The sequence below is a fragment of the Camponotus floridanus genome, unplaced genomic scaffold, assembly GCF_003227725.1.
Source record: "Camponotus floridanus strain SB8 unplaced genomic scaffold, Cflo_v7.5 scaffold159, whole genome shotgun sequence".
In the NCBI taxonomy this organism is placed as follows: domain Eukaryota; kingdom Metazoa; phylum Arthropoda; class Insecta; order Hymenoptera; family Formicidae; genus Camponotus; species Camponotus floridanus.
In genome coordinates, this window is record NW_020229280.1 from 347,280 (window position 1) to 370,259 (window position 22,980).

Genomic DNA, 22,980 nt, shown 5'->3' on the forward strand with positions numbered 1-22,980 from the left:
AAAAAAAATTATTCTCTACGATTAAATATATATTTATCAATTGATTTGACGCAATTAATTAGAATTATATTGTATCAAATGTAATACTTTTCTAACAAGACAAAAAAAATGAAAATTTTCATAAGTGGATGTGTGAAAAAAAATGATAATTTTAAAGCGTGTATACGATCGTGGTCATGCGCACGACATATATACAGTGTATCGCAAAAAGTCGTATTATATTTATTCACAGTATTCAGTGTCTCGTGAACATTTATAATAAAAAAAAGAAGAATATTGCTTTTTCAAAGCGAAGCCCTTTCAAATGAAGTGGAACTCATATCAAGAGATCAGAGAAAAAAATAATAAATAATTTAACAAATCAATTAAATAAAAGTTCAATAATATATTTATCTTATTAATTAATAATTAAAATAAATTTTTTATCTCATTAATTATGATAAAATTATTGTTACTCACTATTTACTGATAATTAATTAATATTTGTTTAATTAAATTAAACTATTATGATTAATTTTCAACAATTAATAATTAAATTATATAAGATTTTGTGTGTACATCAAATTATAAAAGTTTTATTTTTCTTATAAGAAACTATCATATAACTTTAAAAATTTTTATATTTCGCTTTTTTATTTGTTTTAAATTTATAAAAGAATTTTTTAAATATTTTTATGATTAATTTCTAAAATTTTTATGATTCCAGGTTTTTTATTGCAAACATATTATACTATCAAAAATAAGGAATTATATATATTTATTCGTATTTTATTATGCACATCCGATTATACAAATTGATAGAATATATAAAAAATTTGTTTCACAAATTAATATAAATTATAAATTCAGTCTAATTATTATAACGTCTATTTTTTTAGAAATGTAGCACACGGGTAGCTTGAATTACGCATTATTATTTATTATTTATTATTACATTTACTAAACTAATTGCTACATTAAACTGAACTAAACTATTTCATTTACATTCACGATTTTCAAAATGATAAAAAGTCTTCAATACACTTAGTAATCTATACTATTTTATGTTCTATTTTATGTAACTGCAATGAAGAACTTTGATCAACGAAATTTTCATTTCTTTATCAGTATAAAAATAATATAAAAAAGTAAAATTTTTTTATTAATTTTATATTTTTTATTTGTTCTTAATTCGATGTAATTCGTTTATTTTTTTCTAATCATACATATAGAAGAAAATTGAGGAATTTAAAACTTTTTTAAAAAAGTTGCTTTTCTGAATTAAAAAGAAAATGTAATGAAAAAATATATATAATATTATGATATGTACAATCTTTTGATATATATTAATAATATGCTGATCTCTGAATTTGAGACCCAACTTCTACAAATGTTATATTTTATATATATACACATACATATGTATGTGTGTGTGTGTATCTTTCATATATATATGTATATATATATATATATATATATATATATATATATTTGAAAAACACATAAATCGCGCTATACGTTTTCTAAATAACATTGAGTGACAAAAAAATCAATAGGAAAATTTCTTCGCATGTGCACGAAGATGCAAAGAAAGAAAGAACGAAGAAAAGTAGCTTTTAGGGTTTCTATTTTAAGTACTTTCTACAAGAGTCGTGAAATCTAACAAAATAAGCAATCTATATTATTAAGGAAATTTCATGTATTTATTACTACAAGTTGTATACATATTTTTATTAATATTTTTGACATGTGATTCCTTGCTTTTTTCTGCAAAAAAATTTGCTAGGCTGATTTGGATCTACAAGGCTGTGTGTATAAATATGTAGCTTATACCATATGTGTCTCAACAAAATTACGAAATAAAGAATCGTAATAATATTTATAATAATAATAATAATAATAATAATAATAATGATAATAACAATAATAATAATTGGCTATACAAAATTAGAAAATATAAATAAATAGTGATAGTTTTTATATTTGTAAGAAATATCGAGGATTTTTTAAATTTACTAAAAATATTGACGATTTTTTTATTTACAAAAATAATGTTAAAAATATTTTGCTACAGAGAGTTCGTACAGATCAGCCTTGCATTTTTTTAACCGTTTTTTATATAATTAGAGCACTCGTTATATACATATAGTAATAATTAGCAACTTATAAATGTACATTTTTTTGTATTTAATTTATTTATTTAACACATTTTTAATACACTACATACCTTATATAACGTGATTATGGCGTAGATATGCTTTAATTTTTTTATGATAATTAACATGACAATTAACATCTATATATGCTTTTAATATACTAGTCAAACCAATACAAATCAAAGAAGTTCGTAAAATAACACTTACGTAACTTTTTATCCATTACAGAAGTCTGTATCATTAATTATTATCATATACACTTTGTTATTAGTAATTATTATTATCATCATAATGTATATATATAAGTCTATGCTCAATAAACACTTTTCTATTATTCGTATGTATTCGTACATTCACGAATAACGATTTTTTTAATTATCCCAAATAAATATATAAATATAATGTTTAAACTAAAGATTAGCTGACAATGCTCGTTTCAATCAAATGTTCAATAAAATAGAAAAGTATTATACAAATAAAAAGTATAAATATTATATAAATATTAAGATATTTTTAATTATTAATTCTATCTTTTAAGCTTGTTTTATTAATATTATGTTCTAAAAAAATATTGTAAATCTAATTCTTTAATTTTTATTATATTGTTACATCTAGGCCCTTTAATAAATGGAATCCCATCTGGAAGAATGCAATCTACTTACTCCGTGATACACTTATTAGGGAAATGGTCTCTTCAATTCTGTGAAGGCCTATCCACTTGGCGATCCTTTTTTGGTAAAGAAACTTAATCGGTTGTACTCGGGACGGGATCTTGTGCGATCTTGGGATTCAGGGAAGAGAGAGGGTTAGAGAGTAGTAATTTAATCATAAAATTGATATTTTATTCAAAAATAGTAATTTAATCATAAAATTGATATTTTATTTAAAAGTACTTAATGAGACGTCAATACATTCATAGGAATTTACAAGACTTGAAATAACTTCATGATATACTTAAAGTGTGCATGTGAGAGAGTATGTGCATGTGTGTATATTAATAAATTTCGTGGGTGTACAATAGTGCCGGAATCATCAGTCAAGATGGATGGAGGAAACCTAGCCTTAAAATTTTAATTCTGACTGGGTTTTTACAATAATGTTGCGGTTCTAAAATATTTAAATCTACACATATACAGGGTGTAACTGAAAAAGCCCACGGAGTAAAGTTGCACCAATAAGCATCGACCTTTAGCCTCCTTGTCAAAATTTTTTTAAGGAAACGCTTTTAACGGAAGAAATATGATTTTTAATGCAAATTAAAGTTTTTTATATTATTATACGCATAAGAATATTGCAGAATAGCGGTATAACATAGCGCTGAAACGGCGGAGAGCTCACGCACACTACCAGGCGCGCGGCGCCTGGTAGTCGACCTTTAAACGGACGTCACTGACGTGCGCCCGTTTAAAGGTCGGTGCTTATTGGCGCAACTTTACTCAATAATTATCGCTTTATTAAGCATTATAGAAAAAAATATAGCTTAGGACTTTTCGACTCGATTTTTAATCAGGAATAACACTATTTGCTCCGGGCACTTTTTCAATTATATCCTGTATATATGTAGATTTAAATATTTTAGCATATGTAGATCCTGTATATATGTGGATTTAAATATTTTAGCATATGTAGATCCTGTATATATGTAGATTTAAATATTTTAGCAAAAGCATATAGTGTCCCATTTAAAAAGTTGGAGGCGACCTTCACTTGATCTTCAGATGACTCTTCAAGATCAAACTATGGCATCCTCTTATGTCCCCCTTGAAACCATACAACTTTTGTTTGAAACATTTTTCTATAAATTGCTTCGTTTCCGAAATATAAATTTGTAACACTTTACGTGAGCCACCCTATATGTATGTATATATATATATATATATATATATATATATATATATTTATACAGGGTGTCCGTCAATTTTCGACCTTAATGAAATAAATAAGTAGATTGGCTCGAATTAAGAAGGAAAGACCTGTATTGTTTTGGGATTGTCGCAATAATTAACGAAATATTAAATAAAAAAGATCGGCCAATCTGCGTGAGTAAAAGCGCGCGGCGACGAGAGTCGTCCCACCGTAATCCGATACTACGAGCGCGGCGAAGCGGTGGGCGGGTCGCTCTCCGAGACATGATGGTGGTTTGCGATATATCGCAATACCGCGCCGAAAAATGACCCGTCCCCCCTTTTCGTGGCGAGAAAATGATGCGCTATCATTTCCACACCACCTTGCGGTAGATAGCATGGTGCGCTTTTTTATAGTGGTTTCCCCCATAGGCCTATTCCACTCTCAATTTAAAAATTATTCAAAATGCCATTTACTATACGCTGAATATATCGTAAATGTAAAAAATTAATGGACAGTACCTTTACAAAAATTGATTCGTGGTTGAAAATCCCTCGATAAAATGTATTGCACACGTTGATAATGTGATACGATGATAAAATTCTTCAAGAATTCTTTCTTCATCTCGTACATGAAGACGCATTCCTGAACCGGTTATCTCGACATTATGCACAAGACACCCAGTACGTAATTGCTGCACAACACGTAAAATTGTACGTCCACTTGGTTTTTGTGCACGCCCGGGAAATCGTTCCGCGTAAATTGCGGCCGCGCGATGAGTATTTTCTCCCGCTAGCCCGTATACCACAATCATGTCCGTATATTCCTGCGGAGTATACTTCATTTTCACTGGTAATTAACTGCGCGAACATAAGATTTTTACTAAGCGTCTTAGCTCTCGCACGTTGTTGCCAGACTGCGCCAGCAGCACGCAACTACAGCTGAGCGGACATGCGAGTGTAATCATAGTGCGCAGGCGTCGAACTCACACGTACACTTACACTCGCATGTCCGCTTAGCTGTCAGCTGTAGTTGCGTGCTGTTGGCGTACGCAGTCTGGTAACAGCGTGCGAGAGCTAAGACGTTTTAATAAAAATCTTGTGTTTGCGTAGTAAATTAACAGAGAAAATGAAGTGTACTCTGCAGGAATATACGGATATGATTGTGGCATACGGACTAGCGGGAGAAAATACTTATCATGCGGCCGCAATTTACATGGAATCATTTCTCGGGCGAAAACCAAGTGGCCGTACAATTTTACGTGTTGTGCAATAATTATGTGAAACTGAGTGTCATGCATAATATCGGGATAACCGGTCCAGCAGTGCGTCTTCGTGTACGAGATGAAGAAAGGATTCTTGAAGAATTTTATCATCGTATCATATTATCAACATGTGCAATACATTTTATCGAGGGATTTTCAACCACGAATCAATTTTTGTAAAGATACTGTCCATTAATTTTTTACATTTACGATATATTCAGCGTATAGTAAATGGCATTTTGAATAATTTTTAAATTGAGAGTGGAATAGGCTATGGGGGAAACCACTATAAAAAAAGCGCACCATGCTATCTACCGCAAGGTGATGTGGAAATGATAGCGCATCATTTTCTCCCCACGAAAAGGGGGGACGGGTCATTTTTCGGCGCGATATTGCGATATATCGCAAACCATCATCATGTCTCGGAGAGCGACCCGCCCACCGCTTCGCCGCGCACGTAGTATCGGATTACGGTGGGACGATTCTCGTCGCCGCGCGCTTTTACTCACGCAGATTGGCCGATCTTTTTTATTTAATATTTCGTTAATTATTGCGACAATCCCAAAACAATACAGGTCATTCCTTCTTAATTCGAGCCAATCTACTTATTTATTTCATTTTGGTCGAAAATCGACGGACACCCTGTATATATACAGGGTGTACCTCCTAGAAGTGGCCCCTTTTATCTTTTAAAGTAAAAGAAATAGACCATAACAAATATATATGAAATTAAATGGTTTTAACTGAACTTTATTGTGAGCATAGTGGTTGATTACAAAATTTATCTGTATTAAAGAACGGAGAGACATATATAATTTTTTTATAATAATGTAGATACTTTGATATAATAAAAGTTGTAGCGCTGTTTGAAACGAATATAACGATGCGTGATTTAATGTAAATATTTTACATATTATACGAGATTTTCCGGCTTGAAATATCGCGGGCGACGTCCACCATTTCATTTTCGGCCCTGCGATATAGCTAACTTCTGACTCGTGCATTAGAGGTTGACATATGTCATGTTGTCATTTAATCATGATACTCAGTCAGAAATTGGCTATATCGCAGGGCCGAAAATGAAATGGTGGACGTCGCCCGCGATATTTCAAGCCGGAAAATCTCGTATAATATGTAAAATATTTACATTAAATCATACATCGTTATATTCGTTTCAAATAGCGCTACAACTTTTATTATATTAAAATATCTACATTATTATAAAAAAATTATACATATCTCTCCGTTCTTTAATACAGATAAATTTTGTAATCAACCACTATGCTCACAATAAAGTTCAGTTAAAGTCATTTAATTTCATATATATTTGTTATGGTCTATCTCTTTTCGTTTAAAAGATAAAAGGGGGTGGCCACTTCTAGGAGGTACACCCTGTATATATACAGGGACCCATTTTAACTTAGGCAGCCAAATAACTCGAAAAATAAGCACACTACGAAAAAATGGTTAGAATCAAAATTTCGTCATTTCGAGGGGGACGTACAATGACGTTAAAATCACCCCTCCCCCTGGGCGGTGAGGGGGGGCAAGTTTGAAATCTTAAATGGGAACCCCTATTTTTTATTGCATATTCCTGTAGCTTATCTCGAGAGCTTTCCAAAACACTATAATTAAGTACCTTTTTATTAAGTATTTTTTGAGTTATAAGGCTTGAAATAATTTCTTAATTTTACATAAACCATAAAATATCTAGTAAACCATTCATTTTTCGATTATCTTACCTTCATACTTTTATGTACAAAATAATGAGAGGAATCAATTGGTGTAAAGAAAACATACAGTTGTTTTTAAGAAAAAATATGGAATTGTTAATTGCAAATTACATATTTTTTCTTAGAAACAACTATGTGTTTTCTTTACACCAATTGACTCCTCTCATTATTTTGTACATAAAAGTATGAAGGTAAGATAATCGAAAAATGAATGGTTTACTAGATATTTTATGGTTTATGTAAAATTAAGAAATTATTTCAAGCCTTATAACTCAAAAAATACTTAATAAAAAGGTACTTAATTATAGTGTTTTGGAAAGCTCTCGAGATAAGCTACAGGAATATGCAATAAAAAATAGGGGTTCCCATTTAAGATTTCAAACTTGCCCCCCCTCACATCTCCAGACTAACAAGGAAATAGAGGATGATATTAAGATTTGGCTAAAGCACGCTCCTGACAGACAGAAAAATCAAATGAAAAGAAAGAAGCAGGATGACAAAAATAATAATAATAGAATAGACAATTAATTTTTATTCTGATAAGGAAAAAAATTAAAAAATGACTGGAAAAATTGAATATAAAAAAAAGAATATTGTAAGTACTCGCCAATTATACCGACGAAGTGCAGTAGATATACGAAATACTTGGAAAGAGATACATCAGGAAAAAAAGGTCAGTCAAAATATACAGACAAATAAAAAAAAACATGAACGTGACATTGATGATATTGATAGAATCGAATTCACGATTTAAATACAAATAATATAGGAATTAAAAAAGCAAAAATCCAAGATAGTTCCGCTATTAATTTTAATCACAACTTAAATGATATCATTAGTATTAGTGAAACTCATGACTGTGTAAATCAAGATCTTATTAATGAAAACAAACCATTTAATAATTTGCTACTGAAATCTTTAATTGAAGATACACTTGCTTTATCTCAAAATAATATCGAAGAAAATTTGTTCTTTCAATTGAGGCATTGGGCTGTTCAATATAAAATTCCTCAAACTGCCCTTAATAAGCTTTTAAAAATTCTAATCTTTTTCCATAAAAAATTACCATTAGATAGTCGTACTCTATTAAAAACAAATTTATCTATGCCAAGTCGGCAATTAGAGAAAGGAGAATTATGTTATATGGGCTTATTACAGCCACTGAAACAATTTATTTCTCGATATACGCCATTACAGTTATTAAACAATGAAATAGAAATTAGTTTCAATATAGATGGACTTCCCCTTTTTAAAAGCTCAAATATTCAATTATGGCCAATTTTAGGCTTGATAAAAAATTATCCTAAAGAAAATCCTTTTGTCATTGCTATGTACTGTGGTGATTCTAAACCTTCACTAATTGATATTTTCTTAGAAGACTTTGTAAATGAATTATTTCAATTATTACACGAAGGATTTTTATTTGAAAATAAATTATATACTGTAAAAGTTCATAGTTTTATTTGTGATGCTCCAGCTAGAGCCTACATAAAATGTATAAAGTCACATGGCGGTTATTCATTTTGCGATAAATGTGTAGAAACTGGAGAATATGTTCAAAATAGAATTATCTATAAAAGTGTCTCAGCTTCAAGAAGAACAGATTTAGATTTTCAATTATTTATTGATGAAGATCATCATACAGGTATTTCTCCTCTTTCAAAACTTCCAATTGATTTAGTGACCAATTTTCCAATTGATTATATGCATGCTGTATGCTTAGGTGTTATGAGAAAACTTTTAAATATTTGGATGTGTGGTAATTTAAAGATACGCTTGCCTGGTCGTTTAATAAATCTAATATCCGAGAGATTAATTTATTACAGAAAATTCATTCCTGTTGAATTTAATAGAAAATCTCATAGATTGACTGAGTTTGCACGTTGGAAAGCTACAGAATTTAAAATGTTTCTTATTTATTTAGGTCCTTTAGCATTGAAAGACATCCTACCTATTGCATTATATGAAAATTTTCTTTCATTTCATTGCAGCATTTTTATATTGTCTTCAGAAAAATATATTAATAAATTAAGTACTCAGTTAGCTAATGAGCTATTAATAATGTTTATAAAACACTGTGAGAACATTTATGGCTCTCAATTTCTTATTTACAATGTTCATATTTTGTGTCATTTAAGCAATGAGGTTGAGAAGTTTGGACCACTAGATAACTATTCAGCATTCCCTTTCGAAAATTATTTAAGTAGTCTCAAAAATTTAGTTAGATCTCCTCATAAACCATTAGAACAAATTTTTAGGCGGTTAAAAGAAATTGATGTTTCCAATCAAGATAACATTTTGCACCATGAAATTGATAATATTCTTTTGCTTTTTTTAGAACACAATTCAGAACCATTTCCTGATAATAATCTTTATAAATATAAAATGTTTAAGAAAATAAAATATAAAAATTTAATTGTCTGTGTGTGGCAATATCGTAGTGCAGATTGTTATTGTTATCTAAAAGGAAAAAAAATGATACAAGTTCATAATATTTTACTTAGACGCCATGATAACATTCTATTTTTGTATGGAAAACAATTTTCATCTTATTATCCATATTATATATATCCCTATAACTCGAAACTTACAGATATATTTCGTGTAAAAGATTTGTCAAATGAATTTGTAATAGTTCAGTTTGAGGATGTTATAGCAAAATGTATAGTTCTTCCTGATGAAAATAATTTTTGGGTTTCTTTTCCTTTAATCCATGAAATTGAATGAATAAATTTATTTTTTATTTATTTAACTGCTTAACACTTAATAAATTAGAAATTAAATAAATTATTTTAACTACTTAATAAATTAGAAATATTCAAATAATATTCTCCATATAATATTTTAGATCTCAGTATTAATCAAATATTACACAATTATTATAGTCTATAACAATAAATCAAATTTTTTGCATTTAATTTTTCCTAGTATCTCACTAATATTTCCAAGTATATTTTATAAATATTTTTCCTAATTTTTCGTATATCTACTACAAACAAAATTTTCATTTTATATTACGTTTTTGTAATTATATATTTCAAAGAGATTTCATGACTTTATTTTTATTTTATCTGAATAGTCTATAAGATTATATAGTTTAAGATTAGAATTTAAATATTATGTTTCAAGTAATAACGCGCATCCTTTCAATAAATATATTTTCTATAATTATTATCTATAAATATATTTTCTCTTTATAAATTATGTTTCTATTTTGTATTAAATATGCTTATGTATTTTATCATAAATATTTTTTTTTCTTTATAAATATTGTTATTTTTTTTTAAATATTGATAAATATTGATTTATAAGATATAATATTGATTTGTAAGATATAATATTGATTTGTAAGATATAATATTGATAAATTTTTAAATATTGATTTGTAAGATATTTATCTAATATAAATAGTCATCAAACCGCAGTTGAATTCGCTTATAATAATTTTTGTTAAACATTTGCGTACATTATAATTACAACGTAATATATATGTGATGTTAGTATGATAAAAGTAAAAAGAAAAGATTTGTCAATTATTTTGTCAAAAGTAATAGAATTATTTACTAAAATAAATGATTTTATTTATCTTTTGTATAAATCTTTTTTATTAAAATGAGTTATCTGTAAAAAACGAAATGTTCTTTTATTAAAAAATATAAAATCTTTACAATGATTAAATAAAACAATAAGTACATGTTATGCTTTATCTGTAGGAAAAATGTCTTAATAATCTATATAATATCAGTTTTTTGAACATCTTTTTGATAGTTATAACATGACCAATGCATGAAATAATTATCATATAAAACATATTAAGAATAAAAATATCCTTCTAACATATTTTATGATAACTATTCATATAGTGATCTTGTTATCTATCAAACTATCAAGAAGATTTCTAAAACTGTTATATATTGTTAAAAAATATCAAATGGCGTTTTTGAATGTTCGTATTTGATCGACCCAGAGTAGTTTACTAGATGTCATTGATCAATCACAACCATTCTTCTGAAGAATATATGGTTACATTCTTCAGAAGAATGGCTGTGATTGATCAATGATGTCTAATAAACTATCCTGGATCGATCAAATCTGACTGTTTGGAAACGCCAACAATTTTATTAATTAAGTCATATATTGGTCCTATTTTTGCCGTCAATAGGACGTCAGAAAATGACGTCCCATGGATGTGACATATCGACGTCATTTTCGGTCATTTTCATTTTTCTTATGAGACCTAATTTAGGACGTCTAATTGGTCATTTTATGACCAAAATTAACCGTCATTATGACGTCATTTTGCTACTTGGGTTATGGCACTTATGAATTAGCAGGAACCTATATAACCGGATTGAAATCAAATCAAACTCTGACACGTTCTATAATATTAGCAGGTCACGTTGACTCAGAAGGAGTGTGCTCCGGAGGAGCGTATTCTGATCCATATGGAACATGGGTGGATGTCATTGTATTGGGTAGTATTAAAATTACTCTACAAGATTATATTGCTGACGTAAAAATAAACACTAACAAAGTATATCTCAGATCAGGAGTGGCGTGCGAGCTTAGCGCTACAAGTTGCTTAGATATTGAAGGAGGAGATACTTTCTGGGATCCTGTACCAGCTGATACTTGCAAATTTTAGCTACGGCATATTGTATGAAGGATATGCTGACAGAATAATTGATAGCATGAATCAGCAGTCACAAGTATTCATTAACTGCACAAAACACTATATTCGCATTAACCAGCCGCGGAAAATATCTTACCTGTAGATATACCTTAACTCGTACCGAACATCCTAAATTAATAATATTATTTGAAACATCACCTGGCGTTGAAATCTTCAAAAAACAATCTAAAGTGTCAAATCTGGATATCTTCACATACATGAATTCTAAATTCGTGTATGTAAGTAGTGATATAGGGAGAGTTCTAACTCAGGTCCTCTCAGGGAGGGTGAGGCGCGCGGGGGATTACGGAGACGCGGGGGAATGACGTCACGCGGGACGGAGGGGATTTCGGAGAAGACGCATGTCAGATGTTTTATTGCAATATCGTATTACATGCCCGATTGATAAACAATATTGCCTACAAACATGTTCGGTTTATAAATAATATAAACAGCAGCATTTCTTTGAATGGCAACGCGTGCGAGGAAGAGGGAGCGATGGCGCGAGAACAACGCGTGCGAGGGAGAGGGAGCGATGGCACGAGAACAACGCGTGCGAGGGAGAGGGAGCGATGGTGCGAGACTTACAATTAGCGCAACGATGATGTCGAACGAGGCTTACAACTAGCGCGAGAGAGAGAGAGAGAGACTTATAACTAGCGCGAGACTTAGAATAACGCATGAGAGAGATGCAGAGATGGGAACGCAAGGAGAGGCATGCAAAATAAGTAGATTTTTTTTTTAAATTAAAATATATATAAAATTTATTTTAAAATATATATAAAATTTATTTTAAAATGTGTGTGTGTGTATATTATACATATTTATGTGTGTGTGTGTGTATGTGTATTTAAAATTAAAATTATAATAAAATTTTAAAATATAAAATATAAAAAATATAAAATAAAATATATAATTGGGGGGGGGGGAGGTGCGCCGGGTCTGGGGGATGGCTGCTCCTGTAACAGAAAAAAGATATTGAATTAATACAAGCGTAGTTAAAGAGACTTAAGATTTAAAAAAATAGTATTTACAATGTTTTAATTTGTGTACATGGGGCACATGTCGCACGGTAATATTTGATTCAATGATTTCCTGCACTCTTTGCAGGATATATTAGTTAAATGTTGATAATTTGTGCAGCGATGTTCCCGTACAGCACTAGTTTCTAGAAATAAAAACGATAGTCTCAGGAAGCATTCCGCACAATATTTCTGTCCATATTCCACATAATAGAACGATATGCAGCATATTTTTATTGTATCGTTCAATGTCAATATTTCTGGTAAGTCTAAATTTTGTTCTTTCATTTGTAATAGTTCATCACTATCGTCACTATTGACACTTTCGTAATCACTATCAGCCAAAGGTTCTACTTCAATATCAACGTCATCTTCGTCATCTTCGTCAACATTCATTACATTATTTTCGATGATCATTACATTATTATTTTCGATGATCATCACATCGTCATCATCGATGATCATAACATCATCATCGTCATCATTAATTATAATAATATTTTCTTCAGCCATTTTATAAAATACACAAGAATAATGAAAAAAAATTCACTTCTTCTTCACTTTTGACAACTGATTATTTACTTTTGATGACTGATTCTGCACTTTTGACTTCTTGATTCGCGCACTGCCGAACTCTTTGTGACAAGGCAGCGAGATCGCGGTACGAGATCGTATAATAGAGATGTGGCATTATTGCCATATCGCCGTAAACACCTCGTAAAAAAGTATGCGCGGTCCCATATGTTTATCGAAAGTATAAGCAATATTGTATTACATGCCCGGTTGATAAACAATATAAACACCTTAGAATCATCTCGCATGTTTTTTCTCGGAAGGAATGCAATGTACATCAGCACCGATGTTCGGTTGCTTTGCACCCTTGCTTCCGCCGCTCGTATATCAGCGCCGATGTTCGGCTGCTTTGCGCTTTCGCGGTATATCCTTCAACCCCGATATAAGTAATTGTAGATTTTTTTTCCCGTTCGACGTATCCTTATCTCTCTCTCATGATAACTCTCTCTCGCAAGGAGCTATGCATGAAAGCTGGGATGGGCAAACGCAAAGAAAGTACACAATGATATAGTAAACTTAAAACTCTTTATTTATGTTTTTACATATTTTTTTTTCGTCTTACATATTATATGGACTAAAAGCTAAAGCCGCCAGCTCGCAATCGACGAGTTGATGCTTGTTGAAAGCGTGCGAGGGAGATAGTGAAAGGGAACGCAAGGAAAGGCGCGTAAATCAATACATTTTTAAATTAAAAAATATAAAATTTAATAAAATGTGTATGACTAACAAAATAATAAGTATAAAATAATAAGAAAAAAATATAGAATATAAAATTTAATCCGTTATATAGGATGCCCAAAAATAATAATAAAATTTAATAATATTGGGGGCGGGGATGGGGGCTAGGGGGAGGCCGCTCCTGGAAGACTAAGAGGCAATGTGTTGGGCTGAGGGGTCGCTCCTGGTCTTCTCGTCGACCATTCATATACTCTCGTAAACTCTGAAATTAAACACAATAATTGTAAATGTTTCAAATTTATTACACATTATTACAAAAATATTTTTACCTTCAAATCTTCCAAGTCTTACCGTAGCCTATTCTCATGCTCAGCTTCTTCGAGTTTTTTTATGTCTTCATATAATTCAAGTTGTTCAAGTTGTTCACGTAGTCTATTTCCGTAACATTTTACTGCAGTGTGATATCATTAGGATCTTCTTCTCTATACCTGCACCAACTTGTGCTACAATTGTCAACCGAGTTCGCCCAATATTTTCGAGATTTGAAAAATCCTGTCAATGAAATTATGCGGGGATTTTTCAAGCCGAGCTCTCGACTTCTTATCAACTGAACAATTGATGTTTCCAGATTCTTCTTCAAAAGTTGTTCCCGCTTATACTTAAGTAATTCTTCAACACTAGTTTTCTCCTCTTTCTCTCAAGCTCAATTGTTTCCACCTCTGAAGCAATCCAATCATCGATATCTTCATTGCCGATGATAGAAACGTTTTTTTCAGCCATAATAGGAGATCAACGAAACACAAGTCTAATGAAAAGAACAACGAAATAGTATTCTACTGTCGCAGACTCCTCTTCATTATATATCTTTTAATATTCGTAATATTCTTCTTCTCTCGATCAGAACTCGGAGACGACTGATTGATCCATGGTTTTTTTCTATGCTTCGAAGGGTCACACTAGTGTAGCGATTGCACAACGACATACGTTCAACATTCTTAATCTCTTCCTGGTACACCCCCGATATAAGTAATTGTAGATTCTTTCCCCGTTCGAAGTATCCATATCTCTCTCTCTCGCATTGGATTACACAGCATGCACATTTATAAACAATATAAACAAATGGTGCCTCCCTGAATCGTCCTCCGTAATTTTTTTCTCGGAAGAAACGCCGATTTTCGATGGGTCGACGACGCGTCGAATTTTAACGCATTATCAATAGCGTTAGATTCACCCACGGGGTATATCCTCGAAGTCGATCTCGAGTACTCGCAACATCTTCATGATACGCACACCGACCTACCGTTTTGTCCGACACGCGACAAGCCGCCCGGCAAGCGGCAAGACAAGCTCCTCGCAACGTTGTACGATAAGAAGCGTTACGTGATACACTACCGTAACCTACAGCAGTGTACGCGTCACGGCTTTCGTGTGACAAAAATACATAGAATTTTTACAGTTTTCTCAATCTCAGTGGCTTCAAAATTACATAGAATTAAATACACATTTCAGAACACTCGCGAAAAACGATTTCGAGAAAAATTTATATAAATTAATGAACAACGCGGTGTTTGGCAAAACGATGGAAAATGTGTGTAATCGGGTCTATGTAAAATTATTAACAAAATGGGACGGTCGGTTCGGCGCGGAAGCGAAACCGAATTTCCATAGCAGAAGCGTTTTTTCGGAAAATCTGATTGCGGTAGAATTGCGTAAACTCGAGGTGAAATTTTACAAACCGATTTACGGGTATGTGCATACTTGACATATCCAAGACGTGTCTGTACGAATTTCATCACGAGTACATATATCCTCTGTATCGCGACAAATGTAAGATCATGTACACTGACACAGACAGTCTCATATATCACATTGAATATGCGGATGTCTATGAGAACATGAAGCGCGATATCGCCAGATTTGACACGAGCGATTATGCGGTGGACAATGCGTACGATATATCGCTGGTAAATAAAAAAAGTGCCGGGTCTGATGAAGGACGAAAATAACGGTGCGATAATGACCGAATTCCTCGGGCTCAGGGCAAAGATGTACGCGTTACGAGTGGACGGAAAGAAAGACACGAAGAAAGTTAAAGGTGTCAAGAGCAACGTTGTCGCGAGAACGATAACCTTCGAAGATTACACGCGGTGTTTAAACGAAGAGATCGAAATGACGAGCAGTCGTGTATACGATCTAAACTGCACAAAGTGTATACCGTCCGCGAGACGAAAATTGCTTTGAGTCCGTACGACGATAAGCGGTATATCGTACCCGAAACCATAGATATATTACCGTGGGGACATTATAGGATACCATTGTAATATGTAATGTAAAATATAAAATGTAAAATATAAAATATAAAATATAAAATGTATTTTACTGTTAAAAGAATAACATAATATATAATATAATATAGAATATAGAATGATAATATAATAGTATGATAATATGTATATGTAATAATATGTATATGTGATAATATAATTAATATAATTACGATGATAATATAATTAATATAAGTACGGTGATAATATAATTGTATGTTCTAACATATTTTCGCGCTCCTCGTCCATGTTTTCACTAGGAACAGGTAATATAAAATTTAGATCATCAGTCATCAAGTCGTAATGTAAATAGCCTAAATGATTGATTTTATATGTTTTGGTCAATAAATTATATACACTTCTGTATGTTCGAAAACATTGTTCGCAATCGGTGATGGGTTGCACCTCCGTTAGCACCTTCCTTCATATTCCCGTCTTTGACAGCGCTCGATGGTATAAGGTTCTTGACTAAGTTCGTGTCGACTGAATGGTTTTGCCATCTCGCGATGAAAAAGCCATGAATTTGGCGAAAAGCAATCCGCGCAATATTTTAATAACGGATACGGTGACTGATTTATCATACGCCCCGTGGTCTTCACGCACCTCAATGTCTGCAAGCCATGCAGAAATAGATTGGGCTGAGGTTGCCGGTATATGGGGATGCACATGCTAGTGTGAAAAAAAAATGAAAATAATCTAATTATCCACATTGTATTATTTCTTATTACTTATTTTCTTTATATTTATTTCTTACTTTCCTTCTTTTTCTTATAATATATATATACAGGGTGGGGAAAAAGTATGGAAGCAAACAATTATTTCCGAAACTATTCATTTTTCGACAAAATGTCTTAGACATAATTTTTATGGTATGAAAAGATGTATTATGTGGCATAGACGGCATGATCTTGAAATGATCCTTACGAGCTGCATATAAATAACGTAAAAAATTTCAAATGGAACTCGTCAGTTTTTGTTACAGATTCTTGTAGCTGATGTCGAAACGTTTACAAAACACTGCATATGAGCCCCATTCCCTTAAAAACACTCCCAGTTACGAAACAATTGTGATACAAACAATTTGTATGCACATTGACATTGCTTACTGATTTCGCATCATGACGTTCAGTTGCGTCCACTAATAACATGTAATTGTACCTGTTGTCATATGATACACTGTCTATGAGTATTCATAGAATTTTTTTGATTTCTTGATCATCGCTACCTTATTTATTATTATCATTTATTTTATCCTTAAAAACTTATCTTGTCTTAACTGGTTGGATGAATCGCACTTATCTTACCTTAACTGGTTGGATGAATCGCACTTATCTTGTCTTAACTGGTTGGATGAATCGCACTTATCTTACCTTAACTGGTTGGATGAATCGCACTTATCTTACCTTAACTGGTTGGATGAATCACGCAATCTCTTTCCTTGAGTACGGTTCGATGTACGCCTTAACTGATTCTACGAACTTCGCGTGTCTTTCGTATCGGCAGAAATGATCGAAGCGGGTTATTCTCCATTTGTTGCAGTAATCGTTACTGTTGTACTGATCTCTCATAATGACGTTCAGTCGCGTTACACATATTCATGTAATCACACGTACGCTGTCTATTTTCAATTTCGTCGATACGAATTGTTTCGTAACTGGAAGTGTTTTTAAGGGAATGGGGCTCATATGCAGTGTTTTGTAAACGTTTCGACATCAGCTACAAGAATCTGTAACAAAAACTGACGAGTTCCATTTGAAATTTTTTACGTTATTTGTATGCAGCTCGTAAGGGTCATTTCAAGGTCATGCCGTCTATGCCACATAATACATCTTTTCATACCATAAAAATTATGTCTAAGACATTTTGTCGAAAAATGAATAGTTTCGGAAATAATTGTTTGCTTCCATACTTTTTCCCCACCCTGTATATTTAACGTTATATATCTTCTGTTCATTATCACTCGACGTTCACTTGATTCTTTTCACTGGCCAATTCGATACTGACAGTTGCTCTATTTCTTAAACGCTCGCTGCCTTCATCTCTACCATAGACCTTATCTATTGTTTTCATTCCAATGAGATACTTGAAACTCCTATATGTTTATTCTAAGTATCATTCATCGCTCTCCCGCTATCCATCTCTTTTTCTCTCTCTTACAATATTTTACAATTGCGCGTGTGTAACACAATGTATTATACTATTAAAAGAAATATTAATGTTGACGCCGCGGCTCGCAGGCCATCTAGCGATAATGACGCGACACGACAAGGAATGACGGAGCAGACCCCGAGTAGCGATAGACGAGTCAGCACTTATGAAGGCCTTGGGCAAAAATATTCGAGAGTTCGACCCCACTTCAGGTATGTTTTTCAACACATGTATCGAACGATACCATACACTGTTCGCGGAGAACGCGAGAAATCTATCGGATTCTGCAAAGGTTAGATTGCTATTGCGCAAGTTAAACAATGCATGCCATGATCAGTACTTGAATACCTTACTACCAGATAAACCGAGCGATTTCACATTTAAGCACACTGTCGAAAAGTTAACCGAAATGTTTGGTAAAAAGACAACTATATTTAATACAAGTTACAACTGCATAACCTTGTCTAAACAACCTAACGAGGATTTCAGGGCATATGCAGCTCGCGTAAACAAGCAATGTGAAGACGCCAAAATTGGACAAATCACGGCCGACCAATTCAAATGTCTCATGTTCGTGAGTGGGCTGAATACAGACGTCGAAATCCGAACAAAACTCCTTTCACTGCTGGACCGCCCTGACAAACAACACATCACGCTGCATGACTTGATCGCGGAAACCCAACGCTTAGTAAATCTCAAACAGGACATCGCCATGGTAAGCACCCCAAGCACGCAAAATGCCGTGTCAGTCTGCGTGGTCTCACATAAGAAGGAAAAACAGCAGCAGCAAACTCAACAACTTTACTCCAAAAAGTCATACAACAAAGCCAACGAGGCGGATACATCAAAGAAGCCAAAAACACCATGTTGATTTTGTGGCGCCATGCACTATTCACGTGACTGCGGATTCAAAAACCATAAATGCAAGCAATGTGGTCAACAAGGGCACAAAGAGGGCTACTGTAGGGCCCCTAAGCCTACTAAAGAAAACCAGCCGTCTCAAGTCAAGCAGATCACTAGCGGAAAGCGAAGGAAGCACATAATGCGAGTTAACGAGATCCCAGTCAAATTACAATTAGATCGGACATCACAATCATATCCGAACCTACATGGAAGAAACTGCATCAACCAGCATATCTACCTACCGCCCAGTCCGCCCGCATAGCAAACGGAAACCCGTTACAATTATCAGGCGAATTCGATTGCACCATTCAATGCAACAATCATATAAATTCAGGTAAGGTTTTCATCCAAAATTTGAATGTCCTAGGTACAGATTGGTTCGACAAGTTGGGCCTTGGAGAAGTTCCTATCAACGCGGTGTGTACAACGATACAGTCTCACAACAGAATTCAGGCAATTCAGTCAGAATTTTCCGATGTATTCACCGATACTCTGGGTCACTGCAACAAAACGAAAATCAAGCTGCATCTCAAACCGGAAGCCAAGCCAGTATTCAGACCAAAGCGTCCAGTCGCATACGCCGCAGTTCCGACGATTGATCAAGAACTGGACCGCCTTCGAAGATGGGGTATCATATCGCCAGTCGAATATTCAGAATGGGCGGCACTCCATCGCATCGTAGTAACAAGGAAAGCAAACGGCGACGTCCGTATATGCGGTGACTACTCAACAGGACTCAATCAAGCATTAGAACCGCATCAGTATCCATTGCCAACGCCAGAGGATATCTTCGCAAAGTTAGCAAACAAACGTACATTCAGCCACCTCGACCTTTCAGATGCCTTTCTGCAGATCGAAATCGAGGAGAACTCAAGACGGTACTTAATAATCAATACGCACCGTGGCTTATTTTTGTACAACCGACTGCCATTTGGAGTAAAAACAGCCCCCGCCAGCTTCCAACAGATCATGGATACTATGATGGCAGGATTATCGGGCTCAACGGCATACATCGACGACATAGTGGTAACGGATGAAAACGAAGAAGACCACGACAAAAACTTGCGAGATCTTCTCCAACGAATCCGAGAATTCGGATTTCGACTCAAACCACAAAAATGTAAATTCTACATGAAGCAGATCAAATATCTAGGTCAAATCATCGATGAACAGAGAATCCGCGCAGATAGAACAAAAGCAATTGCAAACATGCCGGCCCCACATGACTCCGCTACACTTCGCTCGTATCTCCGAGCGGTAAATTACTACGGCAAATACATCAAGGACATACACAAATGGCGGAAACCATTGGATGAGCTTCTGAAGACAAATTCCGAATGGAACTGGTCCAGTGAATGTCAACGGTCATTTGACAAATTCAAGAGCATTCTCCAGTCAGATCTCATGCTAACGCATTACGATCCGAGGCAGGAAATTATTGTAGCAGGCGACGCTTCAAACACGGGCATTGGAGCATGTATTTTACATCGCTTCCCAAGCGGAGTAATCAAGCTTGTGTACCATGCATCCCGCACATTAACGCCAACCGAGAAATCATACAGCCAAATAGAGAAGGAGGGCCTCGCTCTAATTTTCGCAGTTACAAAATTCTACCGAATGATTTTCGGGCGAAAATTTATTCTGCAGACAGACCATAAGCCCCTTTTAGCCATCTTCGGCTCACGCAAGGGCATACCGGTCTATACGGCTAACAGACTCCAGCGCTGGGCTTTAACATTAAGAGCTTACGACTTCAACATTGAGTATGTCAAGACAGCAGATTTTAGGCACGCCGACATGTTGTCCAGGTTGATAAACCGAAACACAACAGACGAAGACAGCATCGTTGCTACAGTAAAATTGGACTCATCAATTAAACAATCATTGCACCAAGCGCTAGATACGTTACCTCTCACATTCAAAATGGTAAAGCACGCTACAGCAAGAGATAAAAATTTGAAGTCGATCATGAAAAACATTCGCGAAGGATGGAAAAAAAATTTCAAGGAAACAAGCCGAGAGCACTCTGAGTACCACAAACTCCGGGAGGCACTATCAATAATCGACGGATGTTTAATCTGGAACGACCGCCTAATCATTCCAAAACAGTTCAGAATGCGAGTTTTGGAACGACTCCATAAGGAATGGAGCGCATGAAATCAATCGCGCGAAGCTTCGTATACTGGCCGAACATCGATCACGACATACAACAATATGTACGGGAATGTGAACATTGCGCCGAAGCTGCCAAAACTCCAGTCAGAGTTCCAATAACACCATGGCCAATGCCACAAGGACCGTGGAAAAGGATCCACATCGACTTTGCAGGCCCAATAAACAATACCTACTGCTTTCTGGTAGTGGACGCATACAGCAAATGGCCGGAAATCATTGACACGCGAAGTCCAAACGCCGATTTTGTAATGTCCACACTTGAAGATTTGGTTGCACGCCACGGACTGCCGGAAACTATCGTTAGCGACAACGGTACGCAATTTACGGGCACTACCTTCAAGACATTTTGTGAGACAAACGGCATTCAACACGTGCGAACAGCACCATTCCACCCACAATCAAATGGGTTAGTAGAAAGTTTTGTAGATACATTCAAACGATACGTAAAGAAAGCAGGGAGCGAGACAGTCAACAGGAAACAAATTCAAATGTTCTTGGCAAACTACCGTACCACTCCAAATAGCAGCGCCCTAAGAGGGAAATCCCCAGCAGAACTAATGTACGGACGGAACCTCAGAACAACTCTGAGCCTATTAAAATCACCAAGCAGTCAGACACCATCAAAATTCGTGACCAGCAGCAAAGCCCAGTCCTGGTACAACAGGAAACATGGAACGAGAGACAGGAAATACGAGTCAGGAGAACATATCTATATCAAGTCATACTCCCGGAACAAATGGAGATGGACCCCAGCGATCGCCATCGAACCAAGAGGCCGAGTGATGTACAATGTACGCACATCGGACGACAAAATACGCAGGGTGCATTTAAATCAAATGCGCGCCAGAACAGACGCCAAAATTGGAAATAACCAATCCATGGGGCAACTCCCATTCGATCTTCTATGCGAGGAATTCGAACTCTAGGTACCGACTGCTCCACCCTCGGAGGGGACACCCCCGGTGGGAATACAGGCGCCAACATCAGCAGTAGACGTCCAAACGCCACAGACCCCAACAACTAGTATCGGCGAAACTACAGGCATCCGAGGACTACCACCGAGGACCTCGTCGCGAATTCGACGACCACCGGAACGTTACGGGAATTACATATATTTTCCCTAAACAACGTCAAACAGGGGAGGTGTTGACGCCGCGGCTCGCAGGCCATCTAGCGATAATGACGCGACACGACAAGGAATGACGGAGCAGACCCCGAGTAGCGATAGACGAGTCAGCATGTGTATTAGAAAATCTTTTGCCAGAATATACGTTTAATAGTGGGTTTAACGACCGGAGTATTCTCATTGCACCCTTTCCCCTCCGCGGGTCTTCCCGCTAGGATAAGAGCATAACAATTAATAAAGATTTTTTTTGTCTTTTTTATATTTCATATATTTTCTTTTTATGTAACGCATATCTTACATACTTATATTAAGAATATAAATACATATAGTATTTTATATATTTTCATTTCTTGAAAATGAAAAATAAGCACTGTATGATTAA

The 22,980-nt window shown here is 34.4% G+C and overlaps 2 protein-coding genes across 2 annotated transcripts; both read left to right on the top strand.

The window, feature by feature from the left end:
* The first annotated feature begins 19,277 nt into the window (after positions 1-19,277).
* Positions 19,278-21,454, top strand: LOC105255770 (uncharacterized protein K02A2.6-like). The gene is made up of 2 exons (XM_025406857.1): positions 19,278-19,429; positions 19,474-21,454. Exons 1-2 carry the CDS (start codon positions 19,278-19,280, stop codon positions 21,452-21,454), a joined length of 2,133 nt encoding a protein of 710 aa, XP_025262642.1.
* LOC105255771 (uncharacterized protein K02A2.6-like) lies at positions 21,451-22,398 on the top strand. Its single transcript, XM_011265257.1, has one exon. The coding sequence runs from the start codon at positions 21,451-21,453 to the stop codon at positions 22,396-22,398; it is 948 nt and encodes a 315-aa protein (XP_011263559.1).
* Positions 22,399-22,980: the final 582 nt, after the last annotated feature.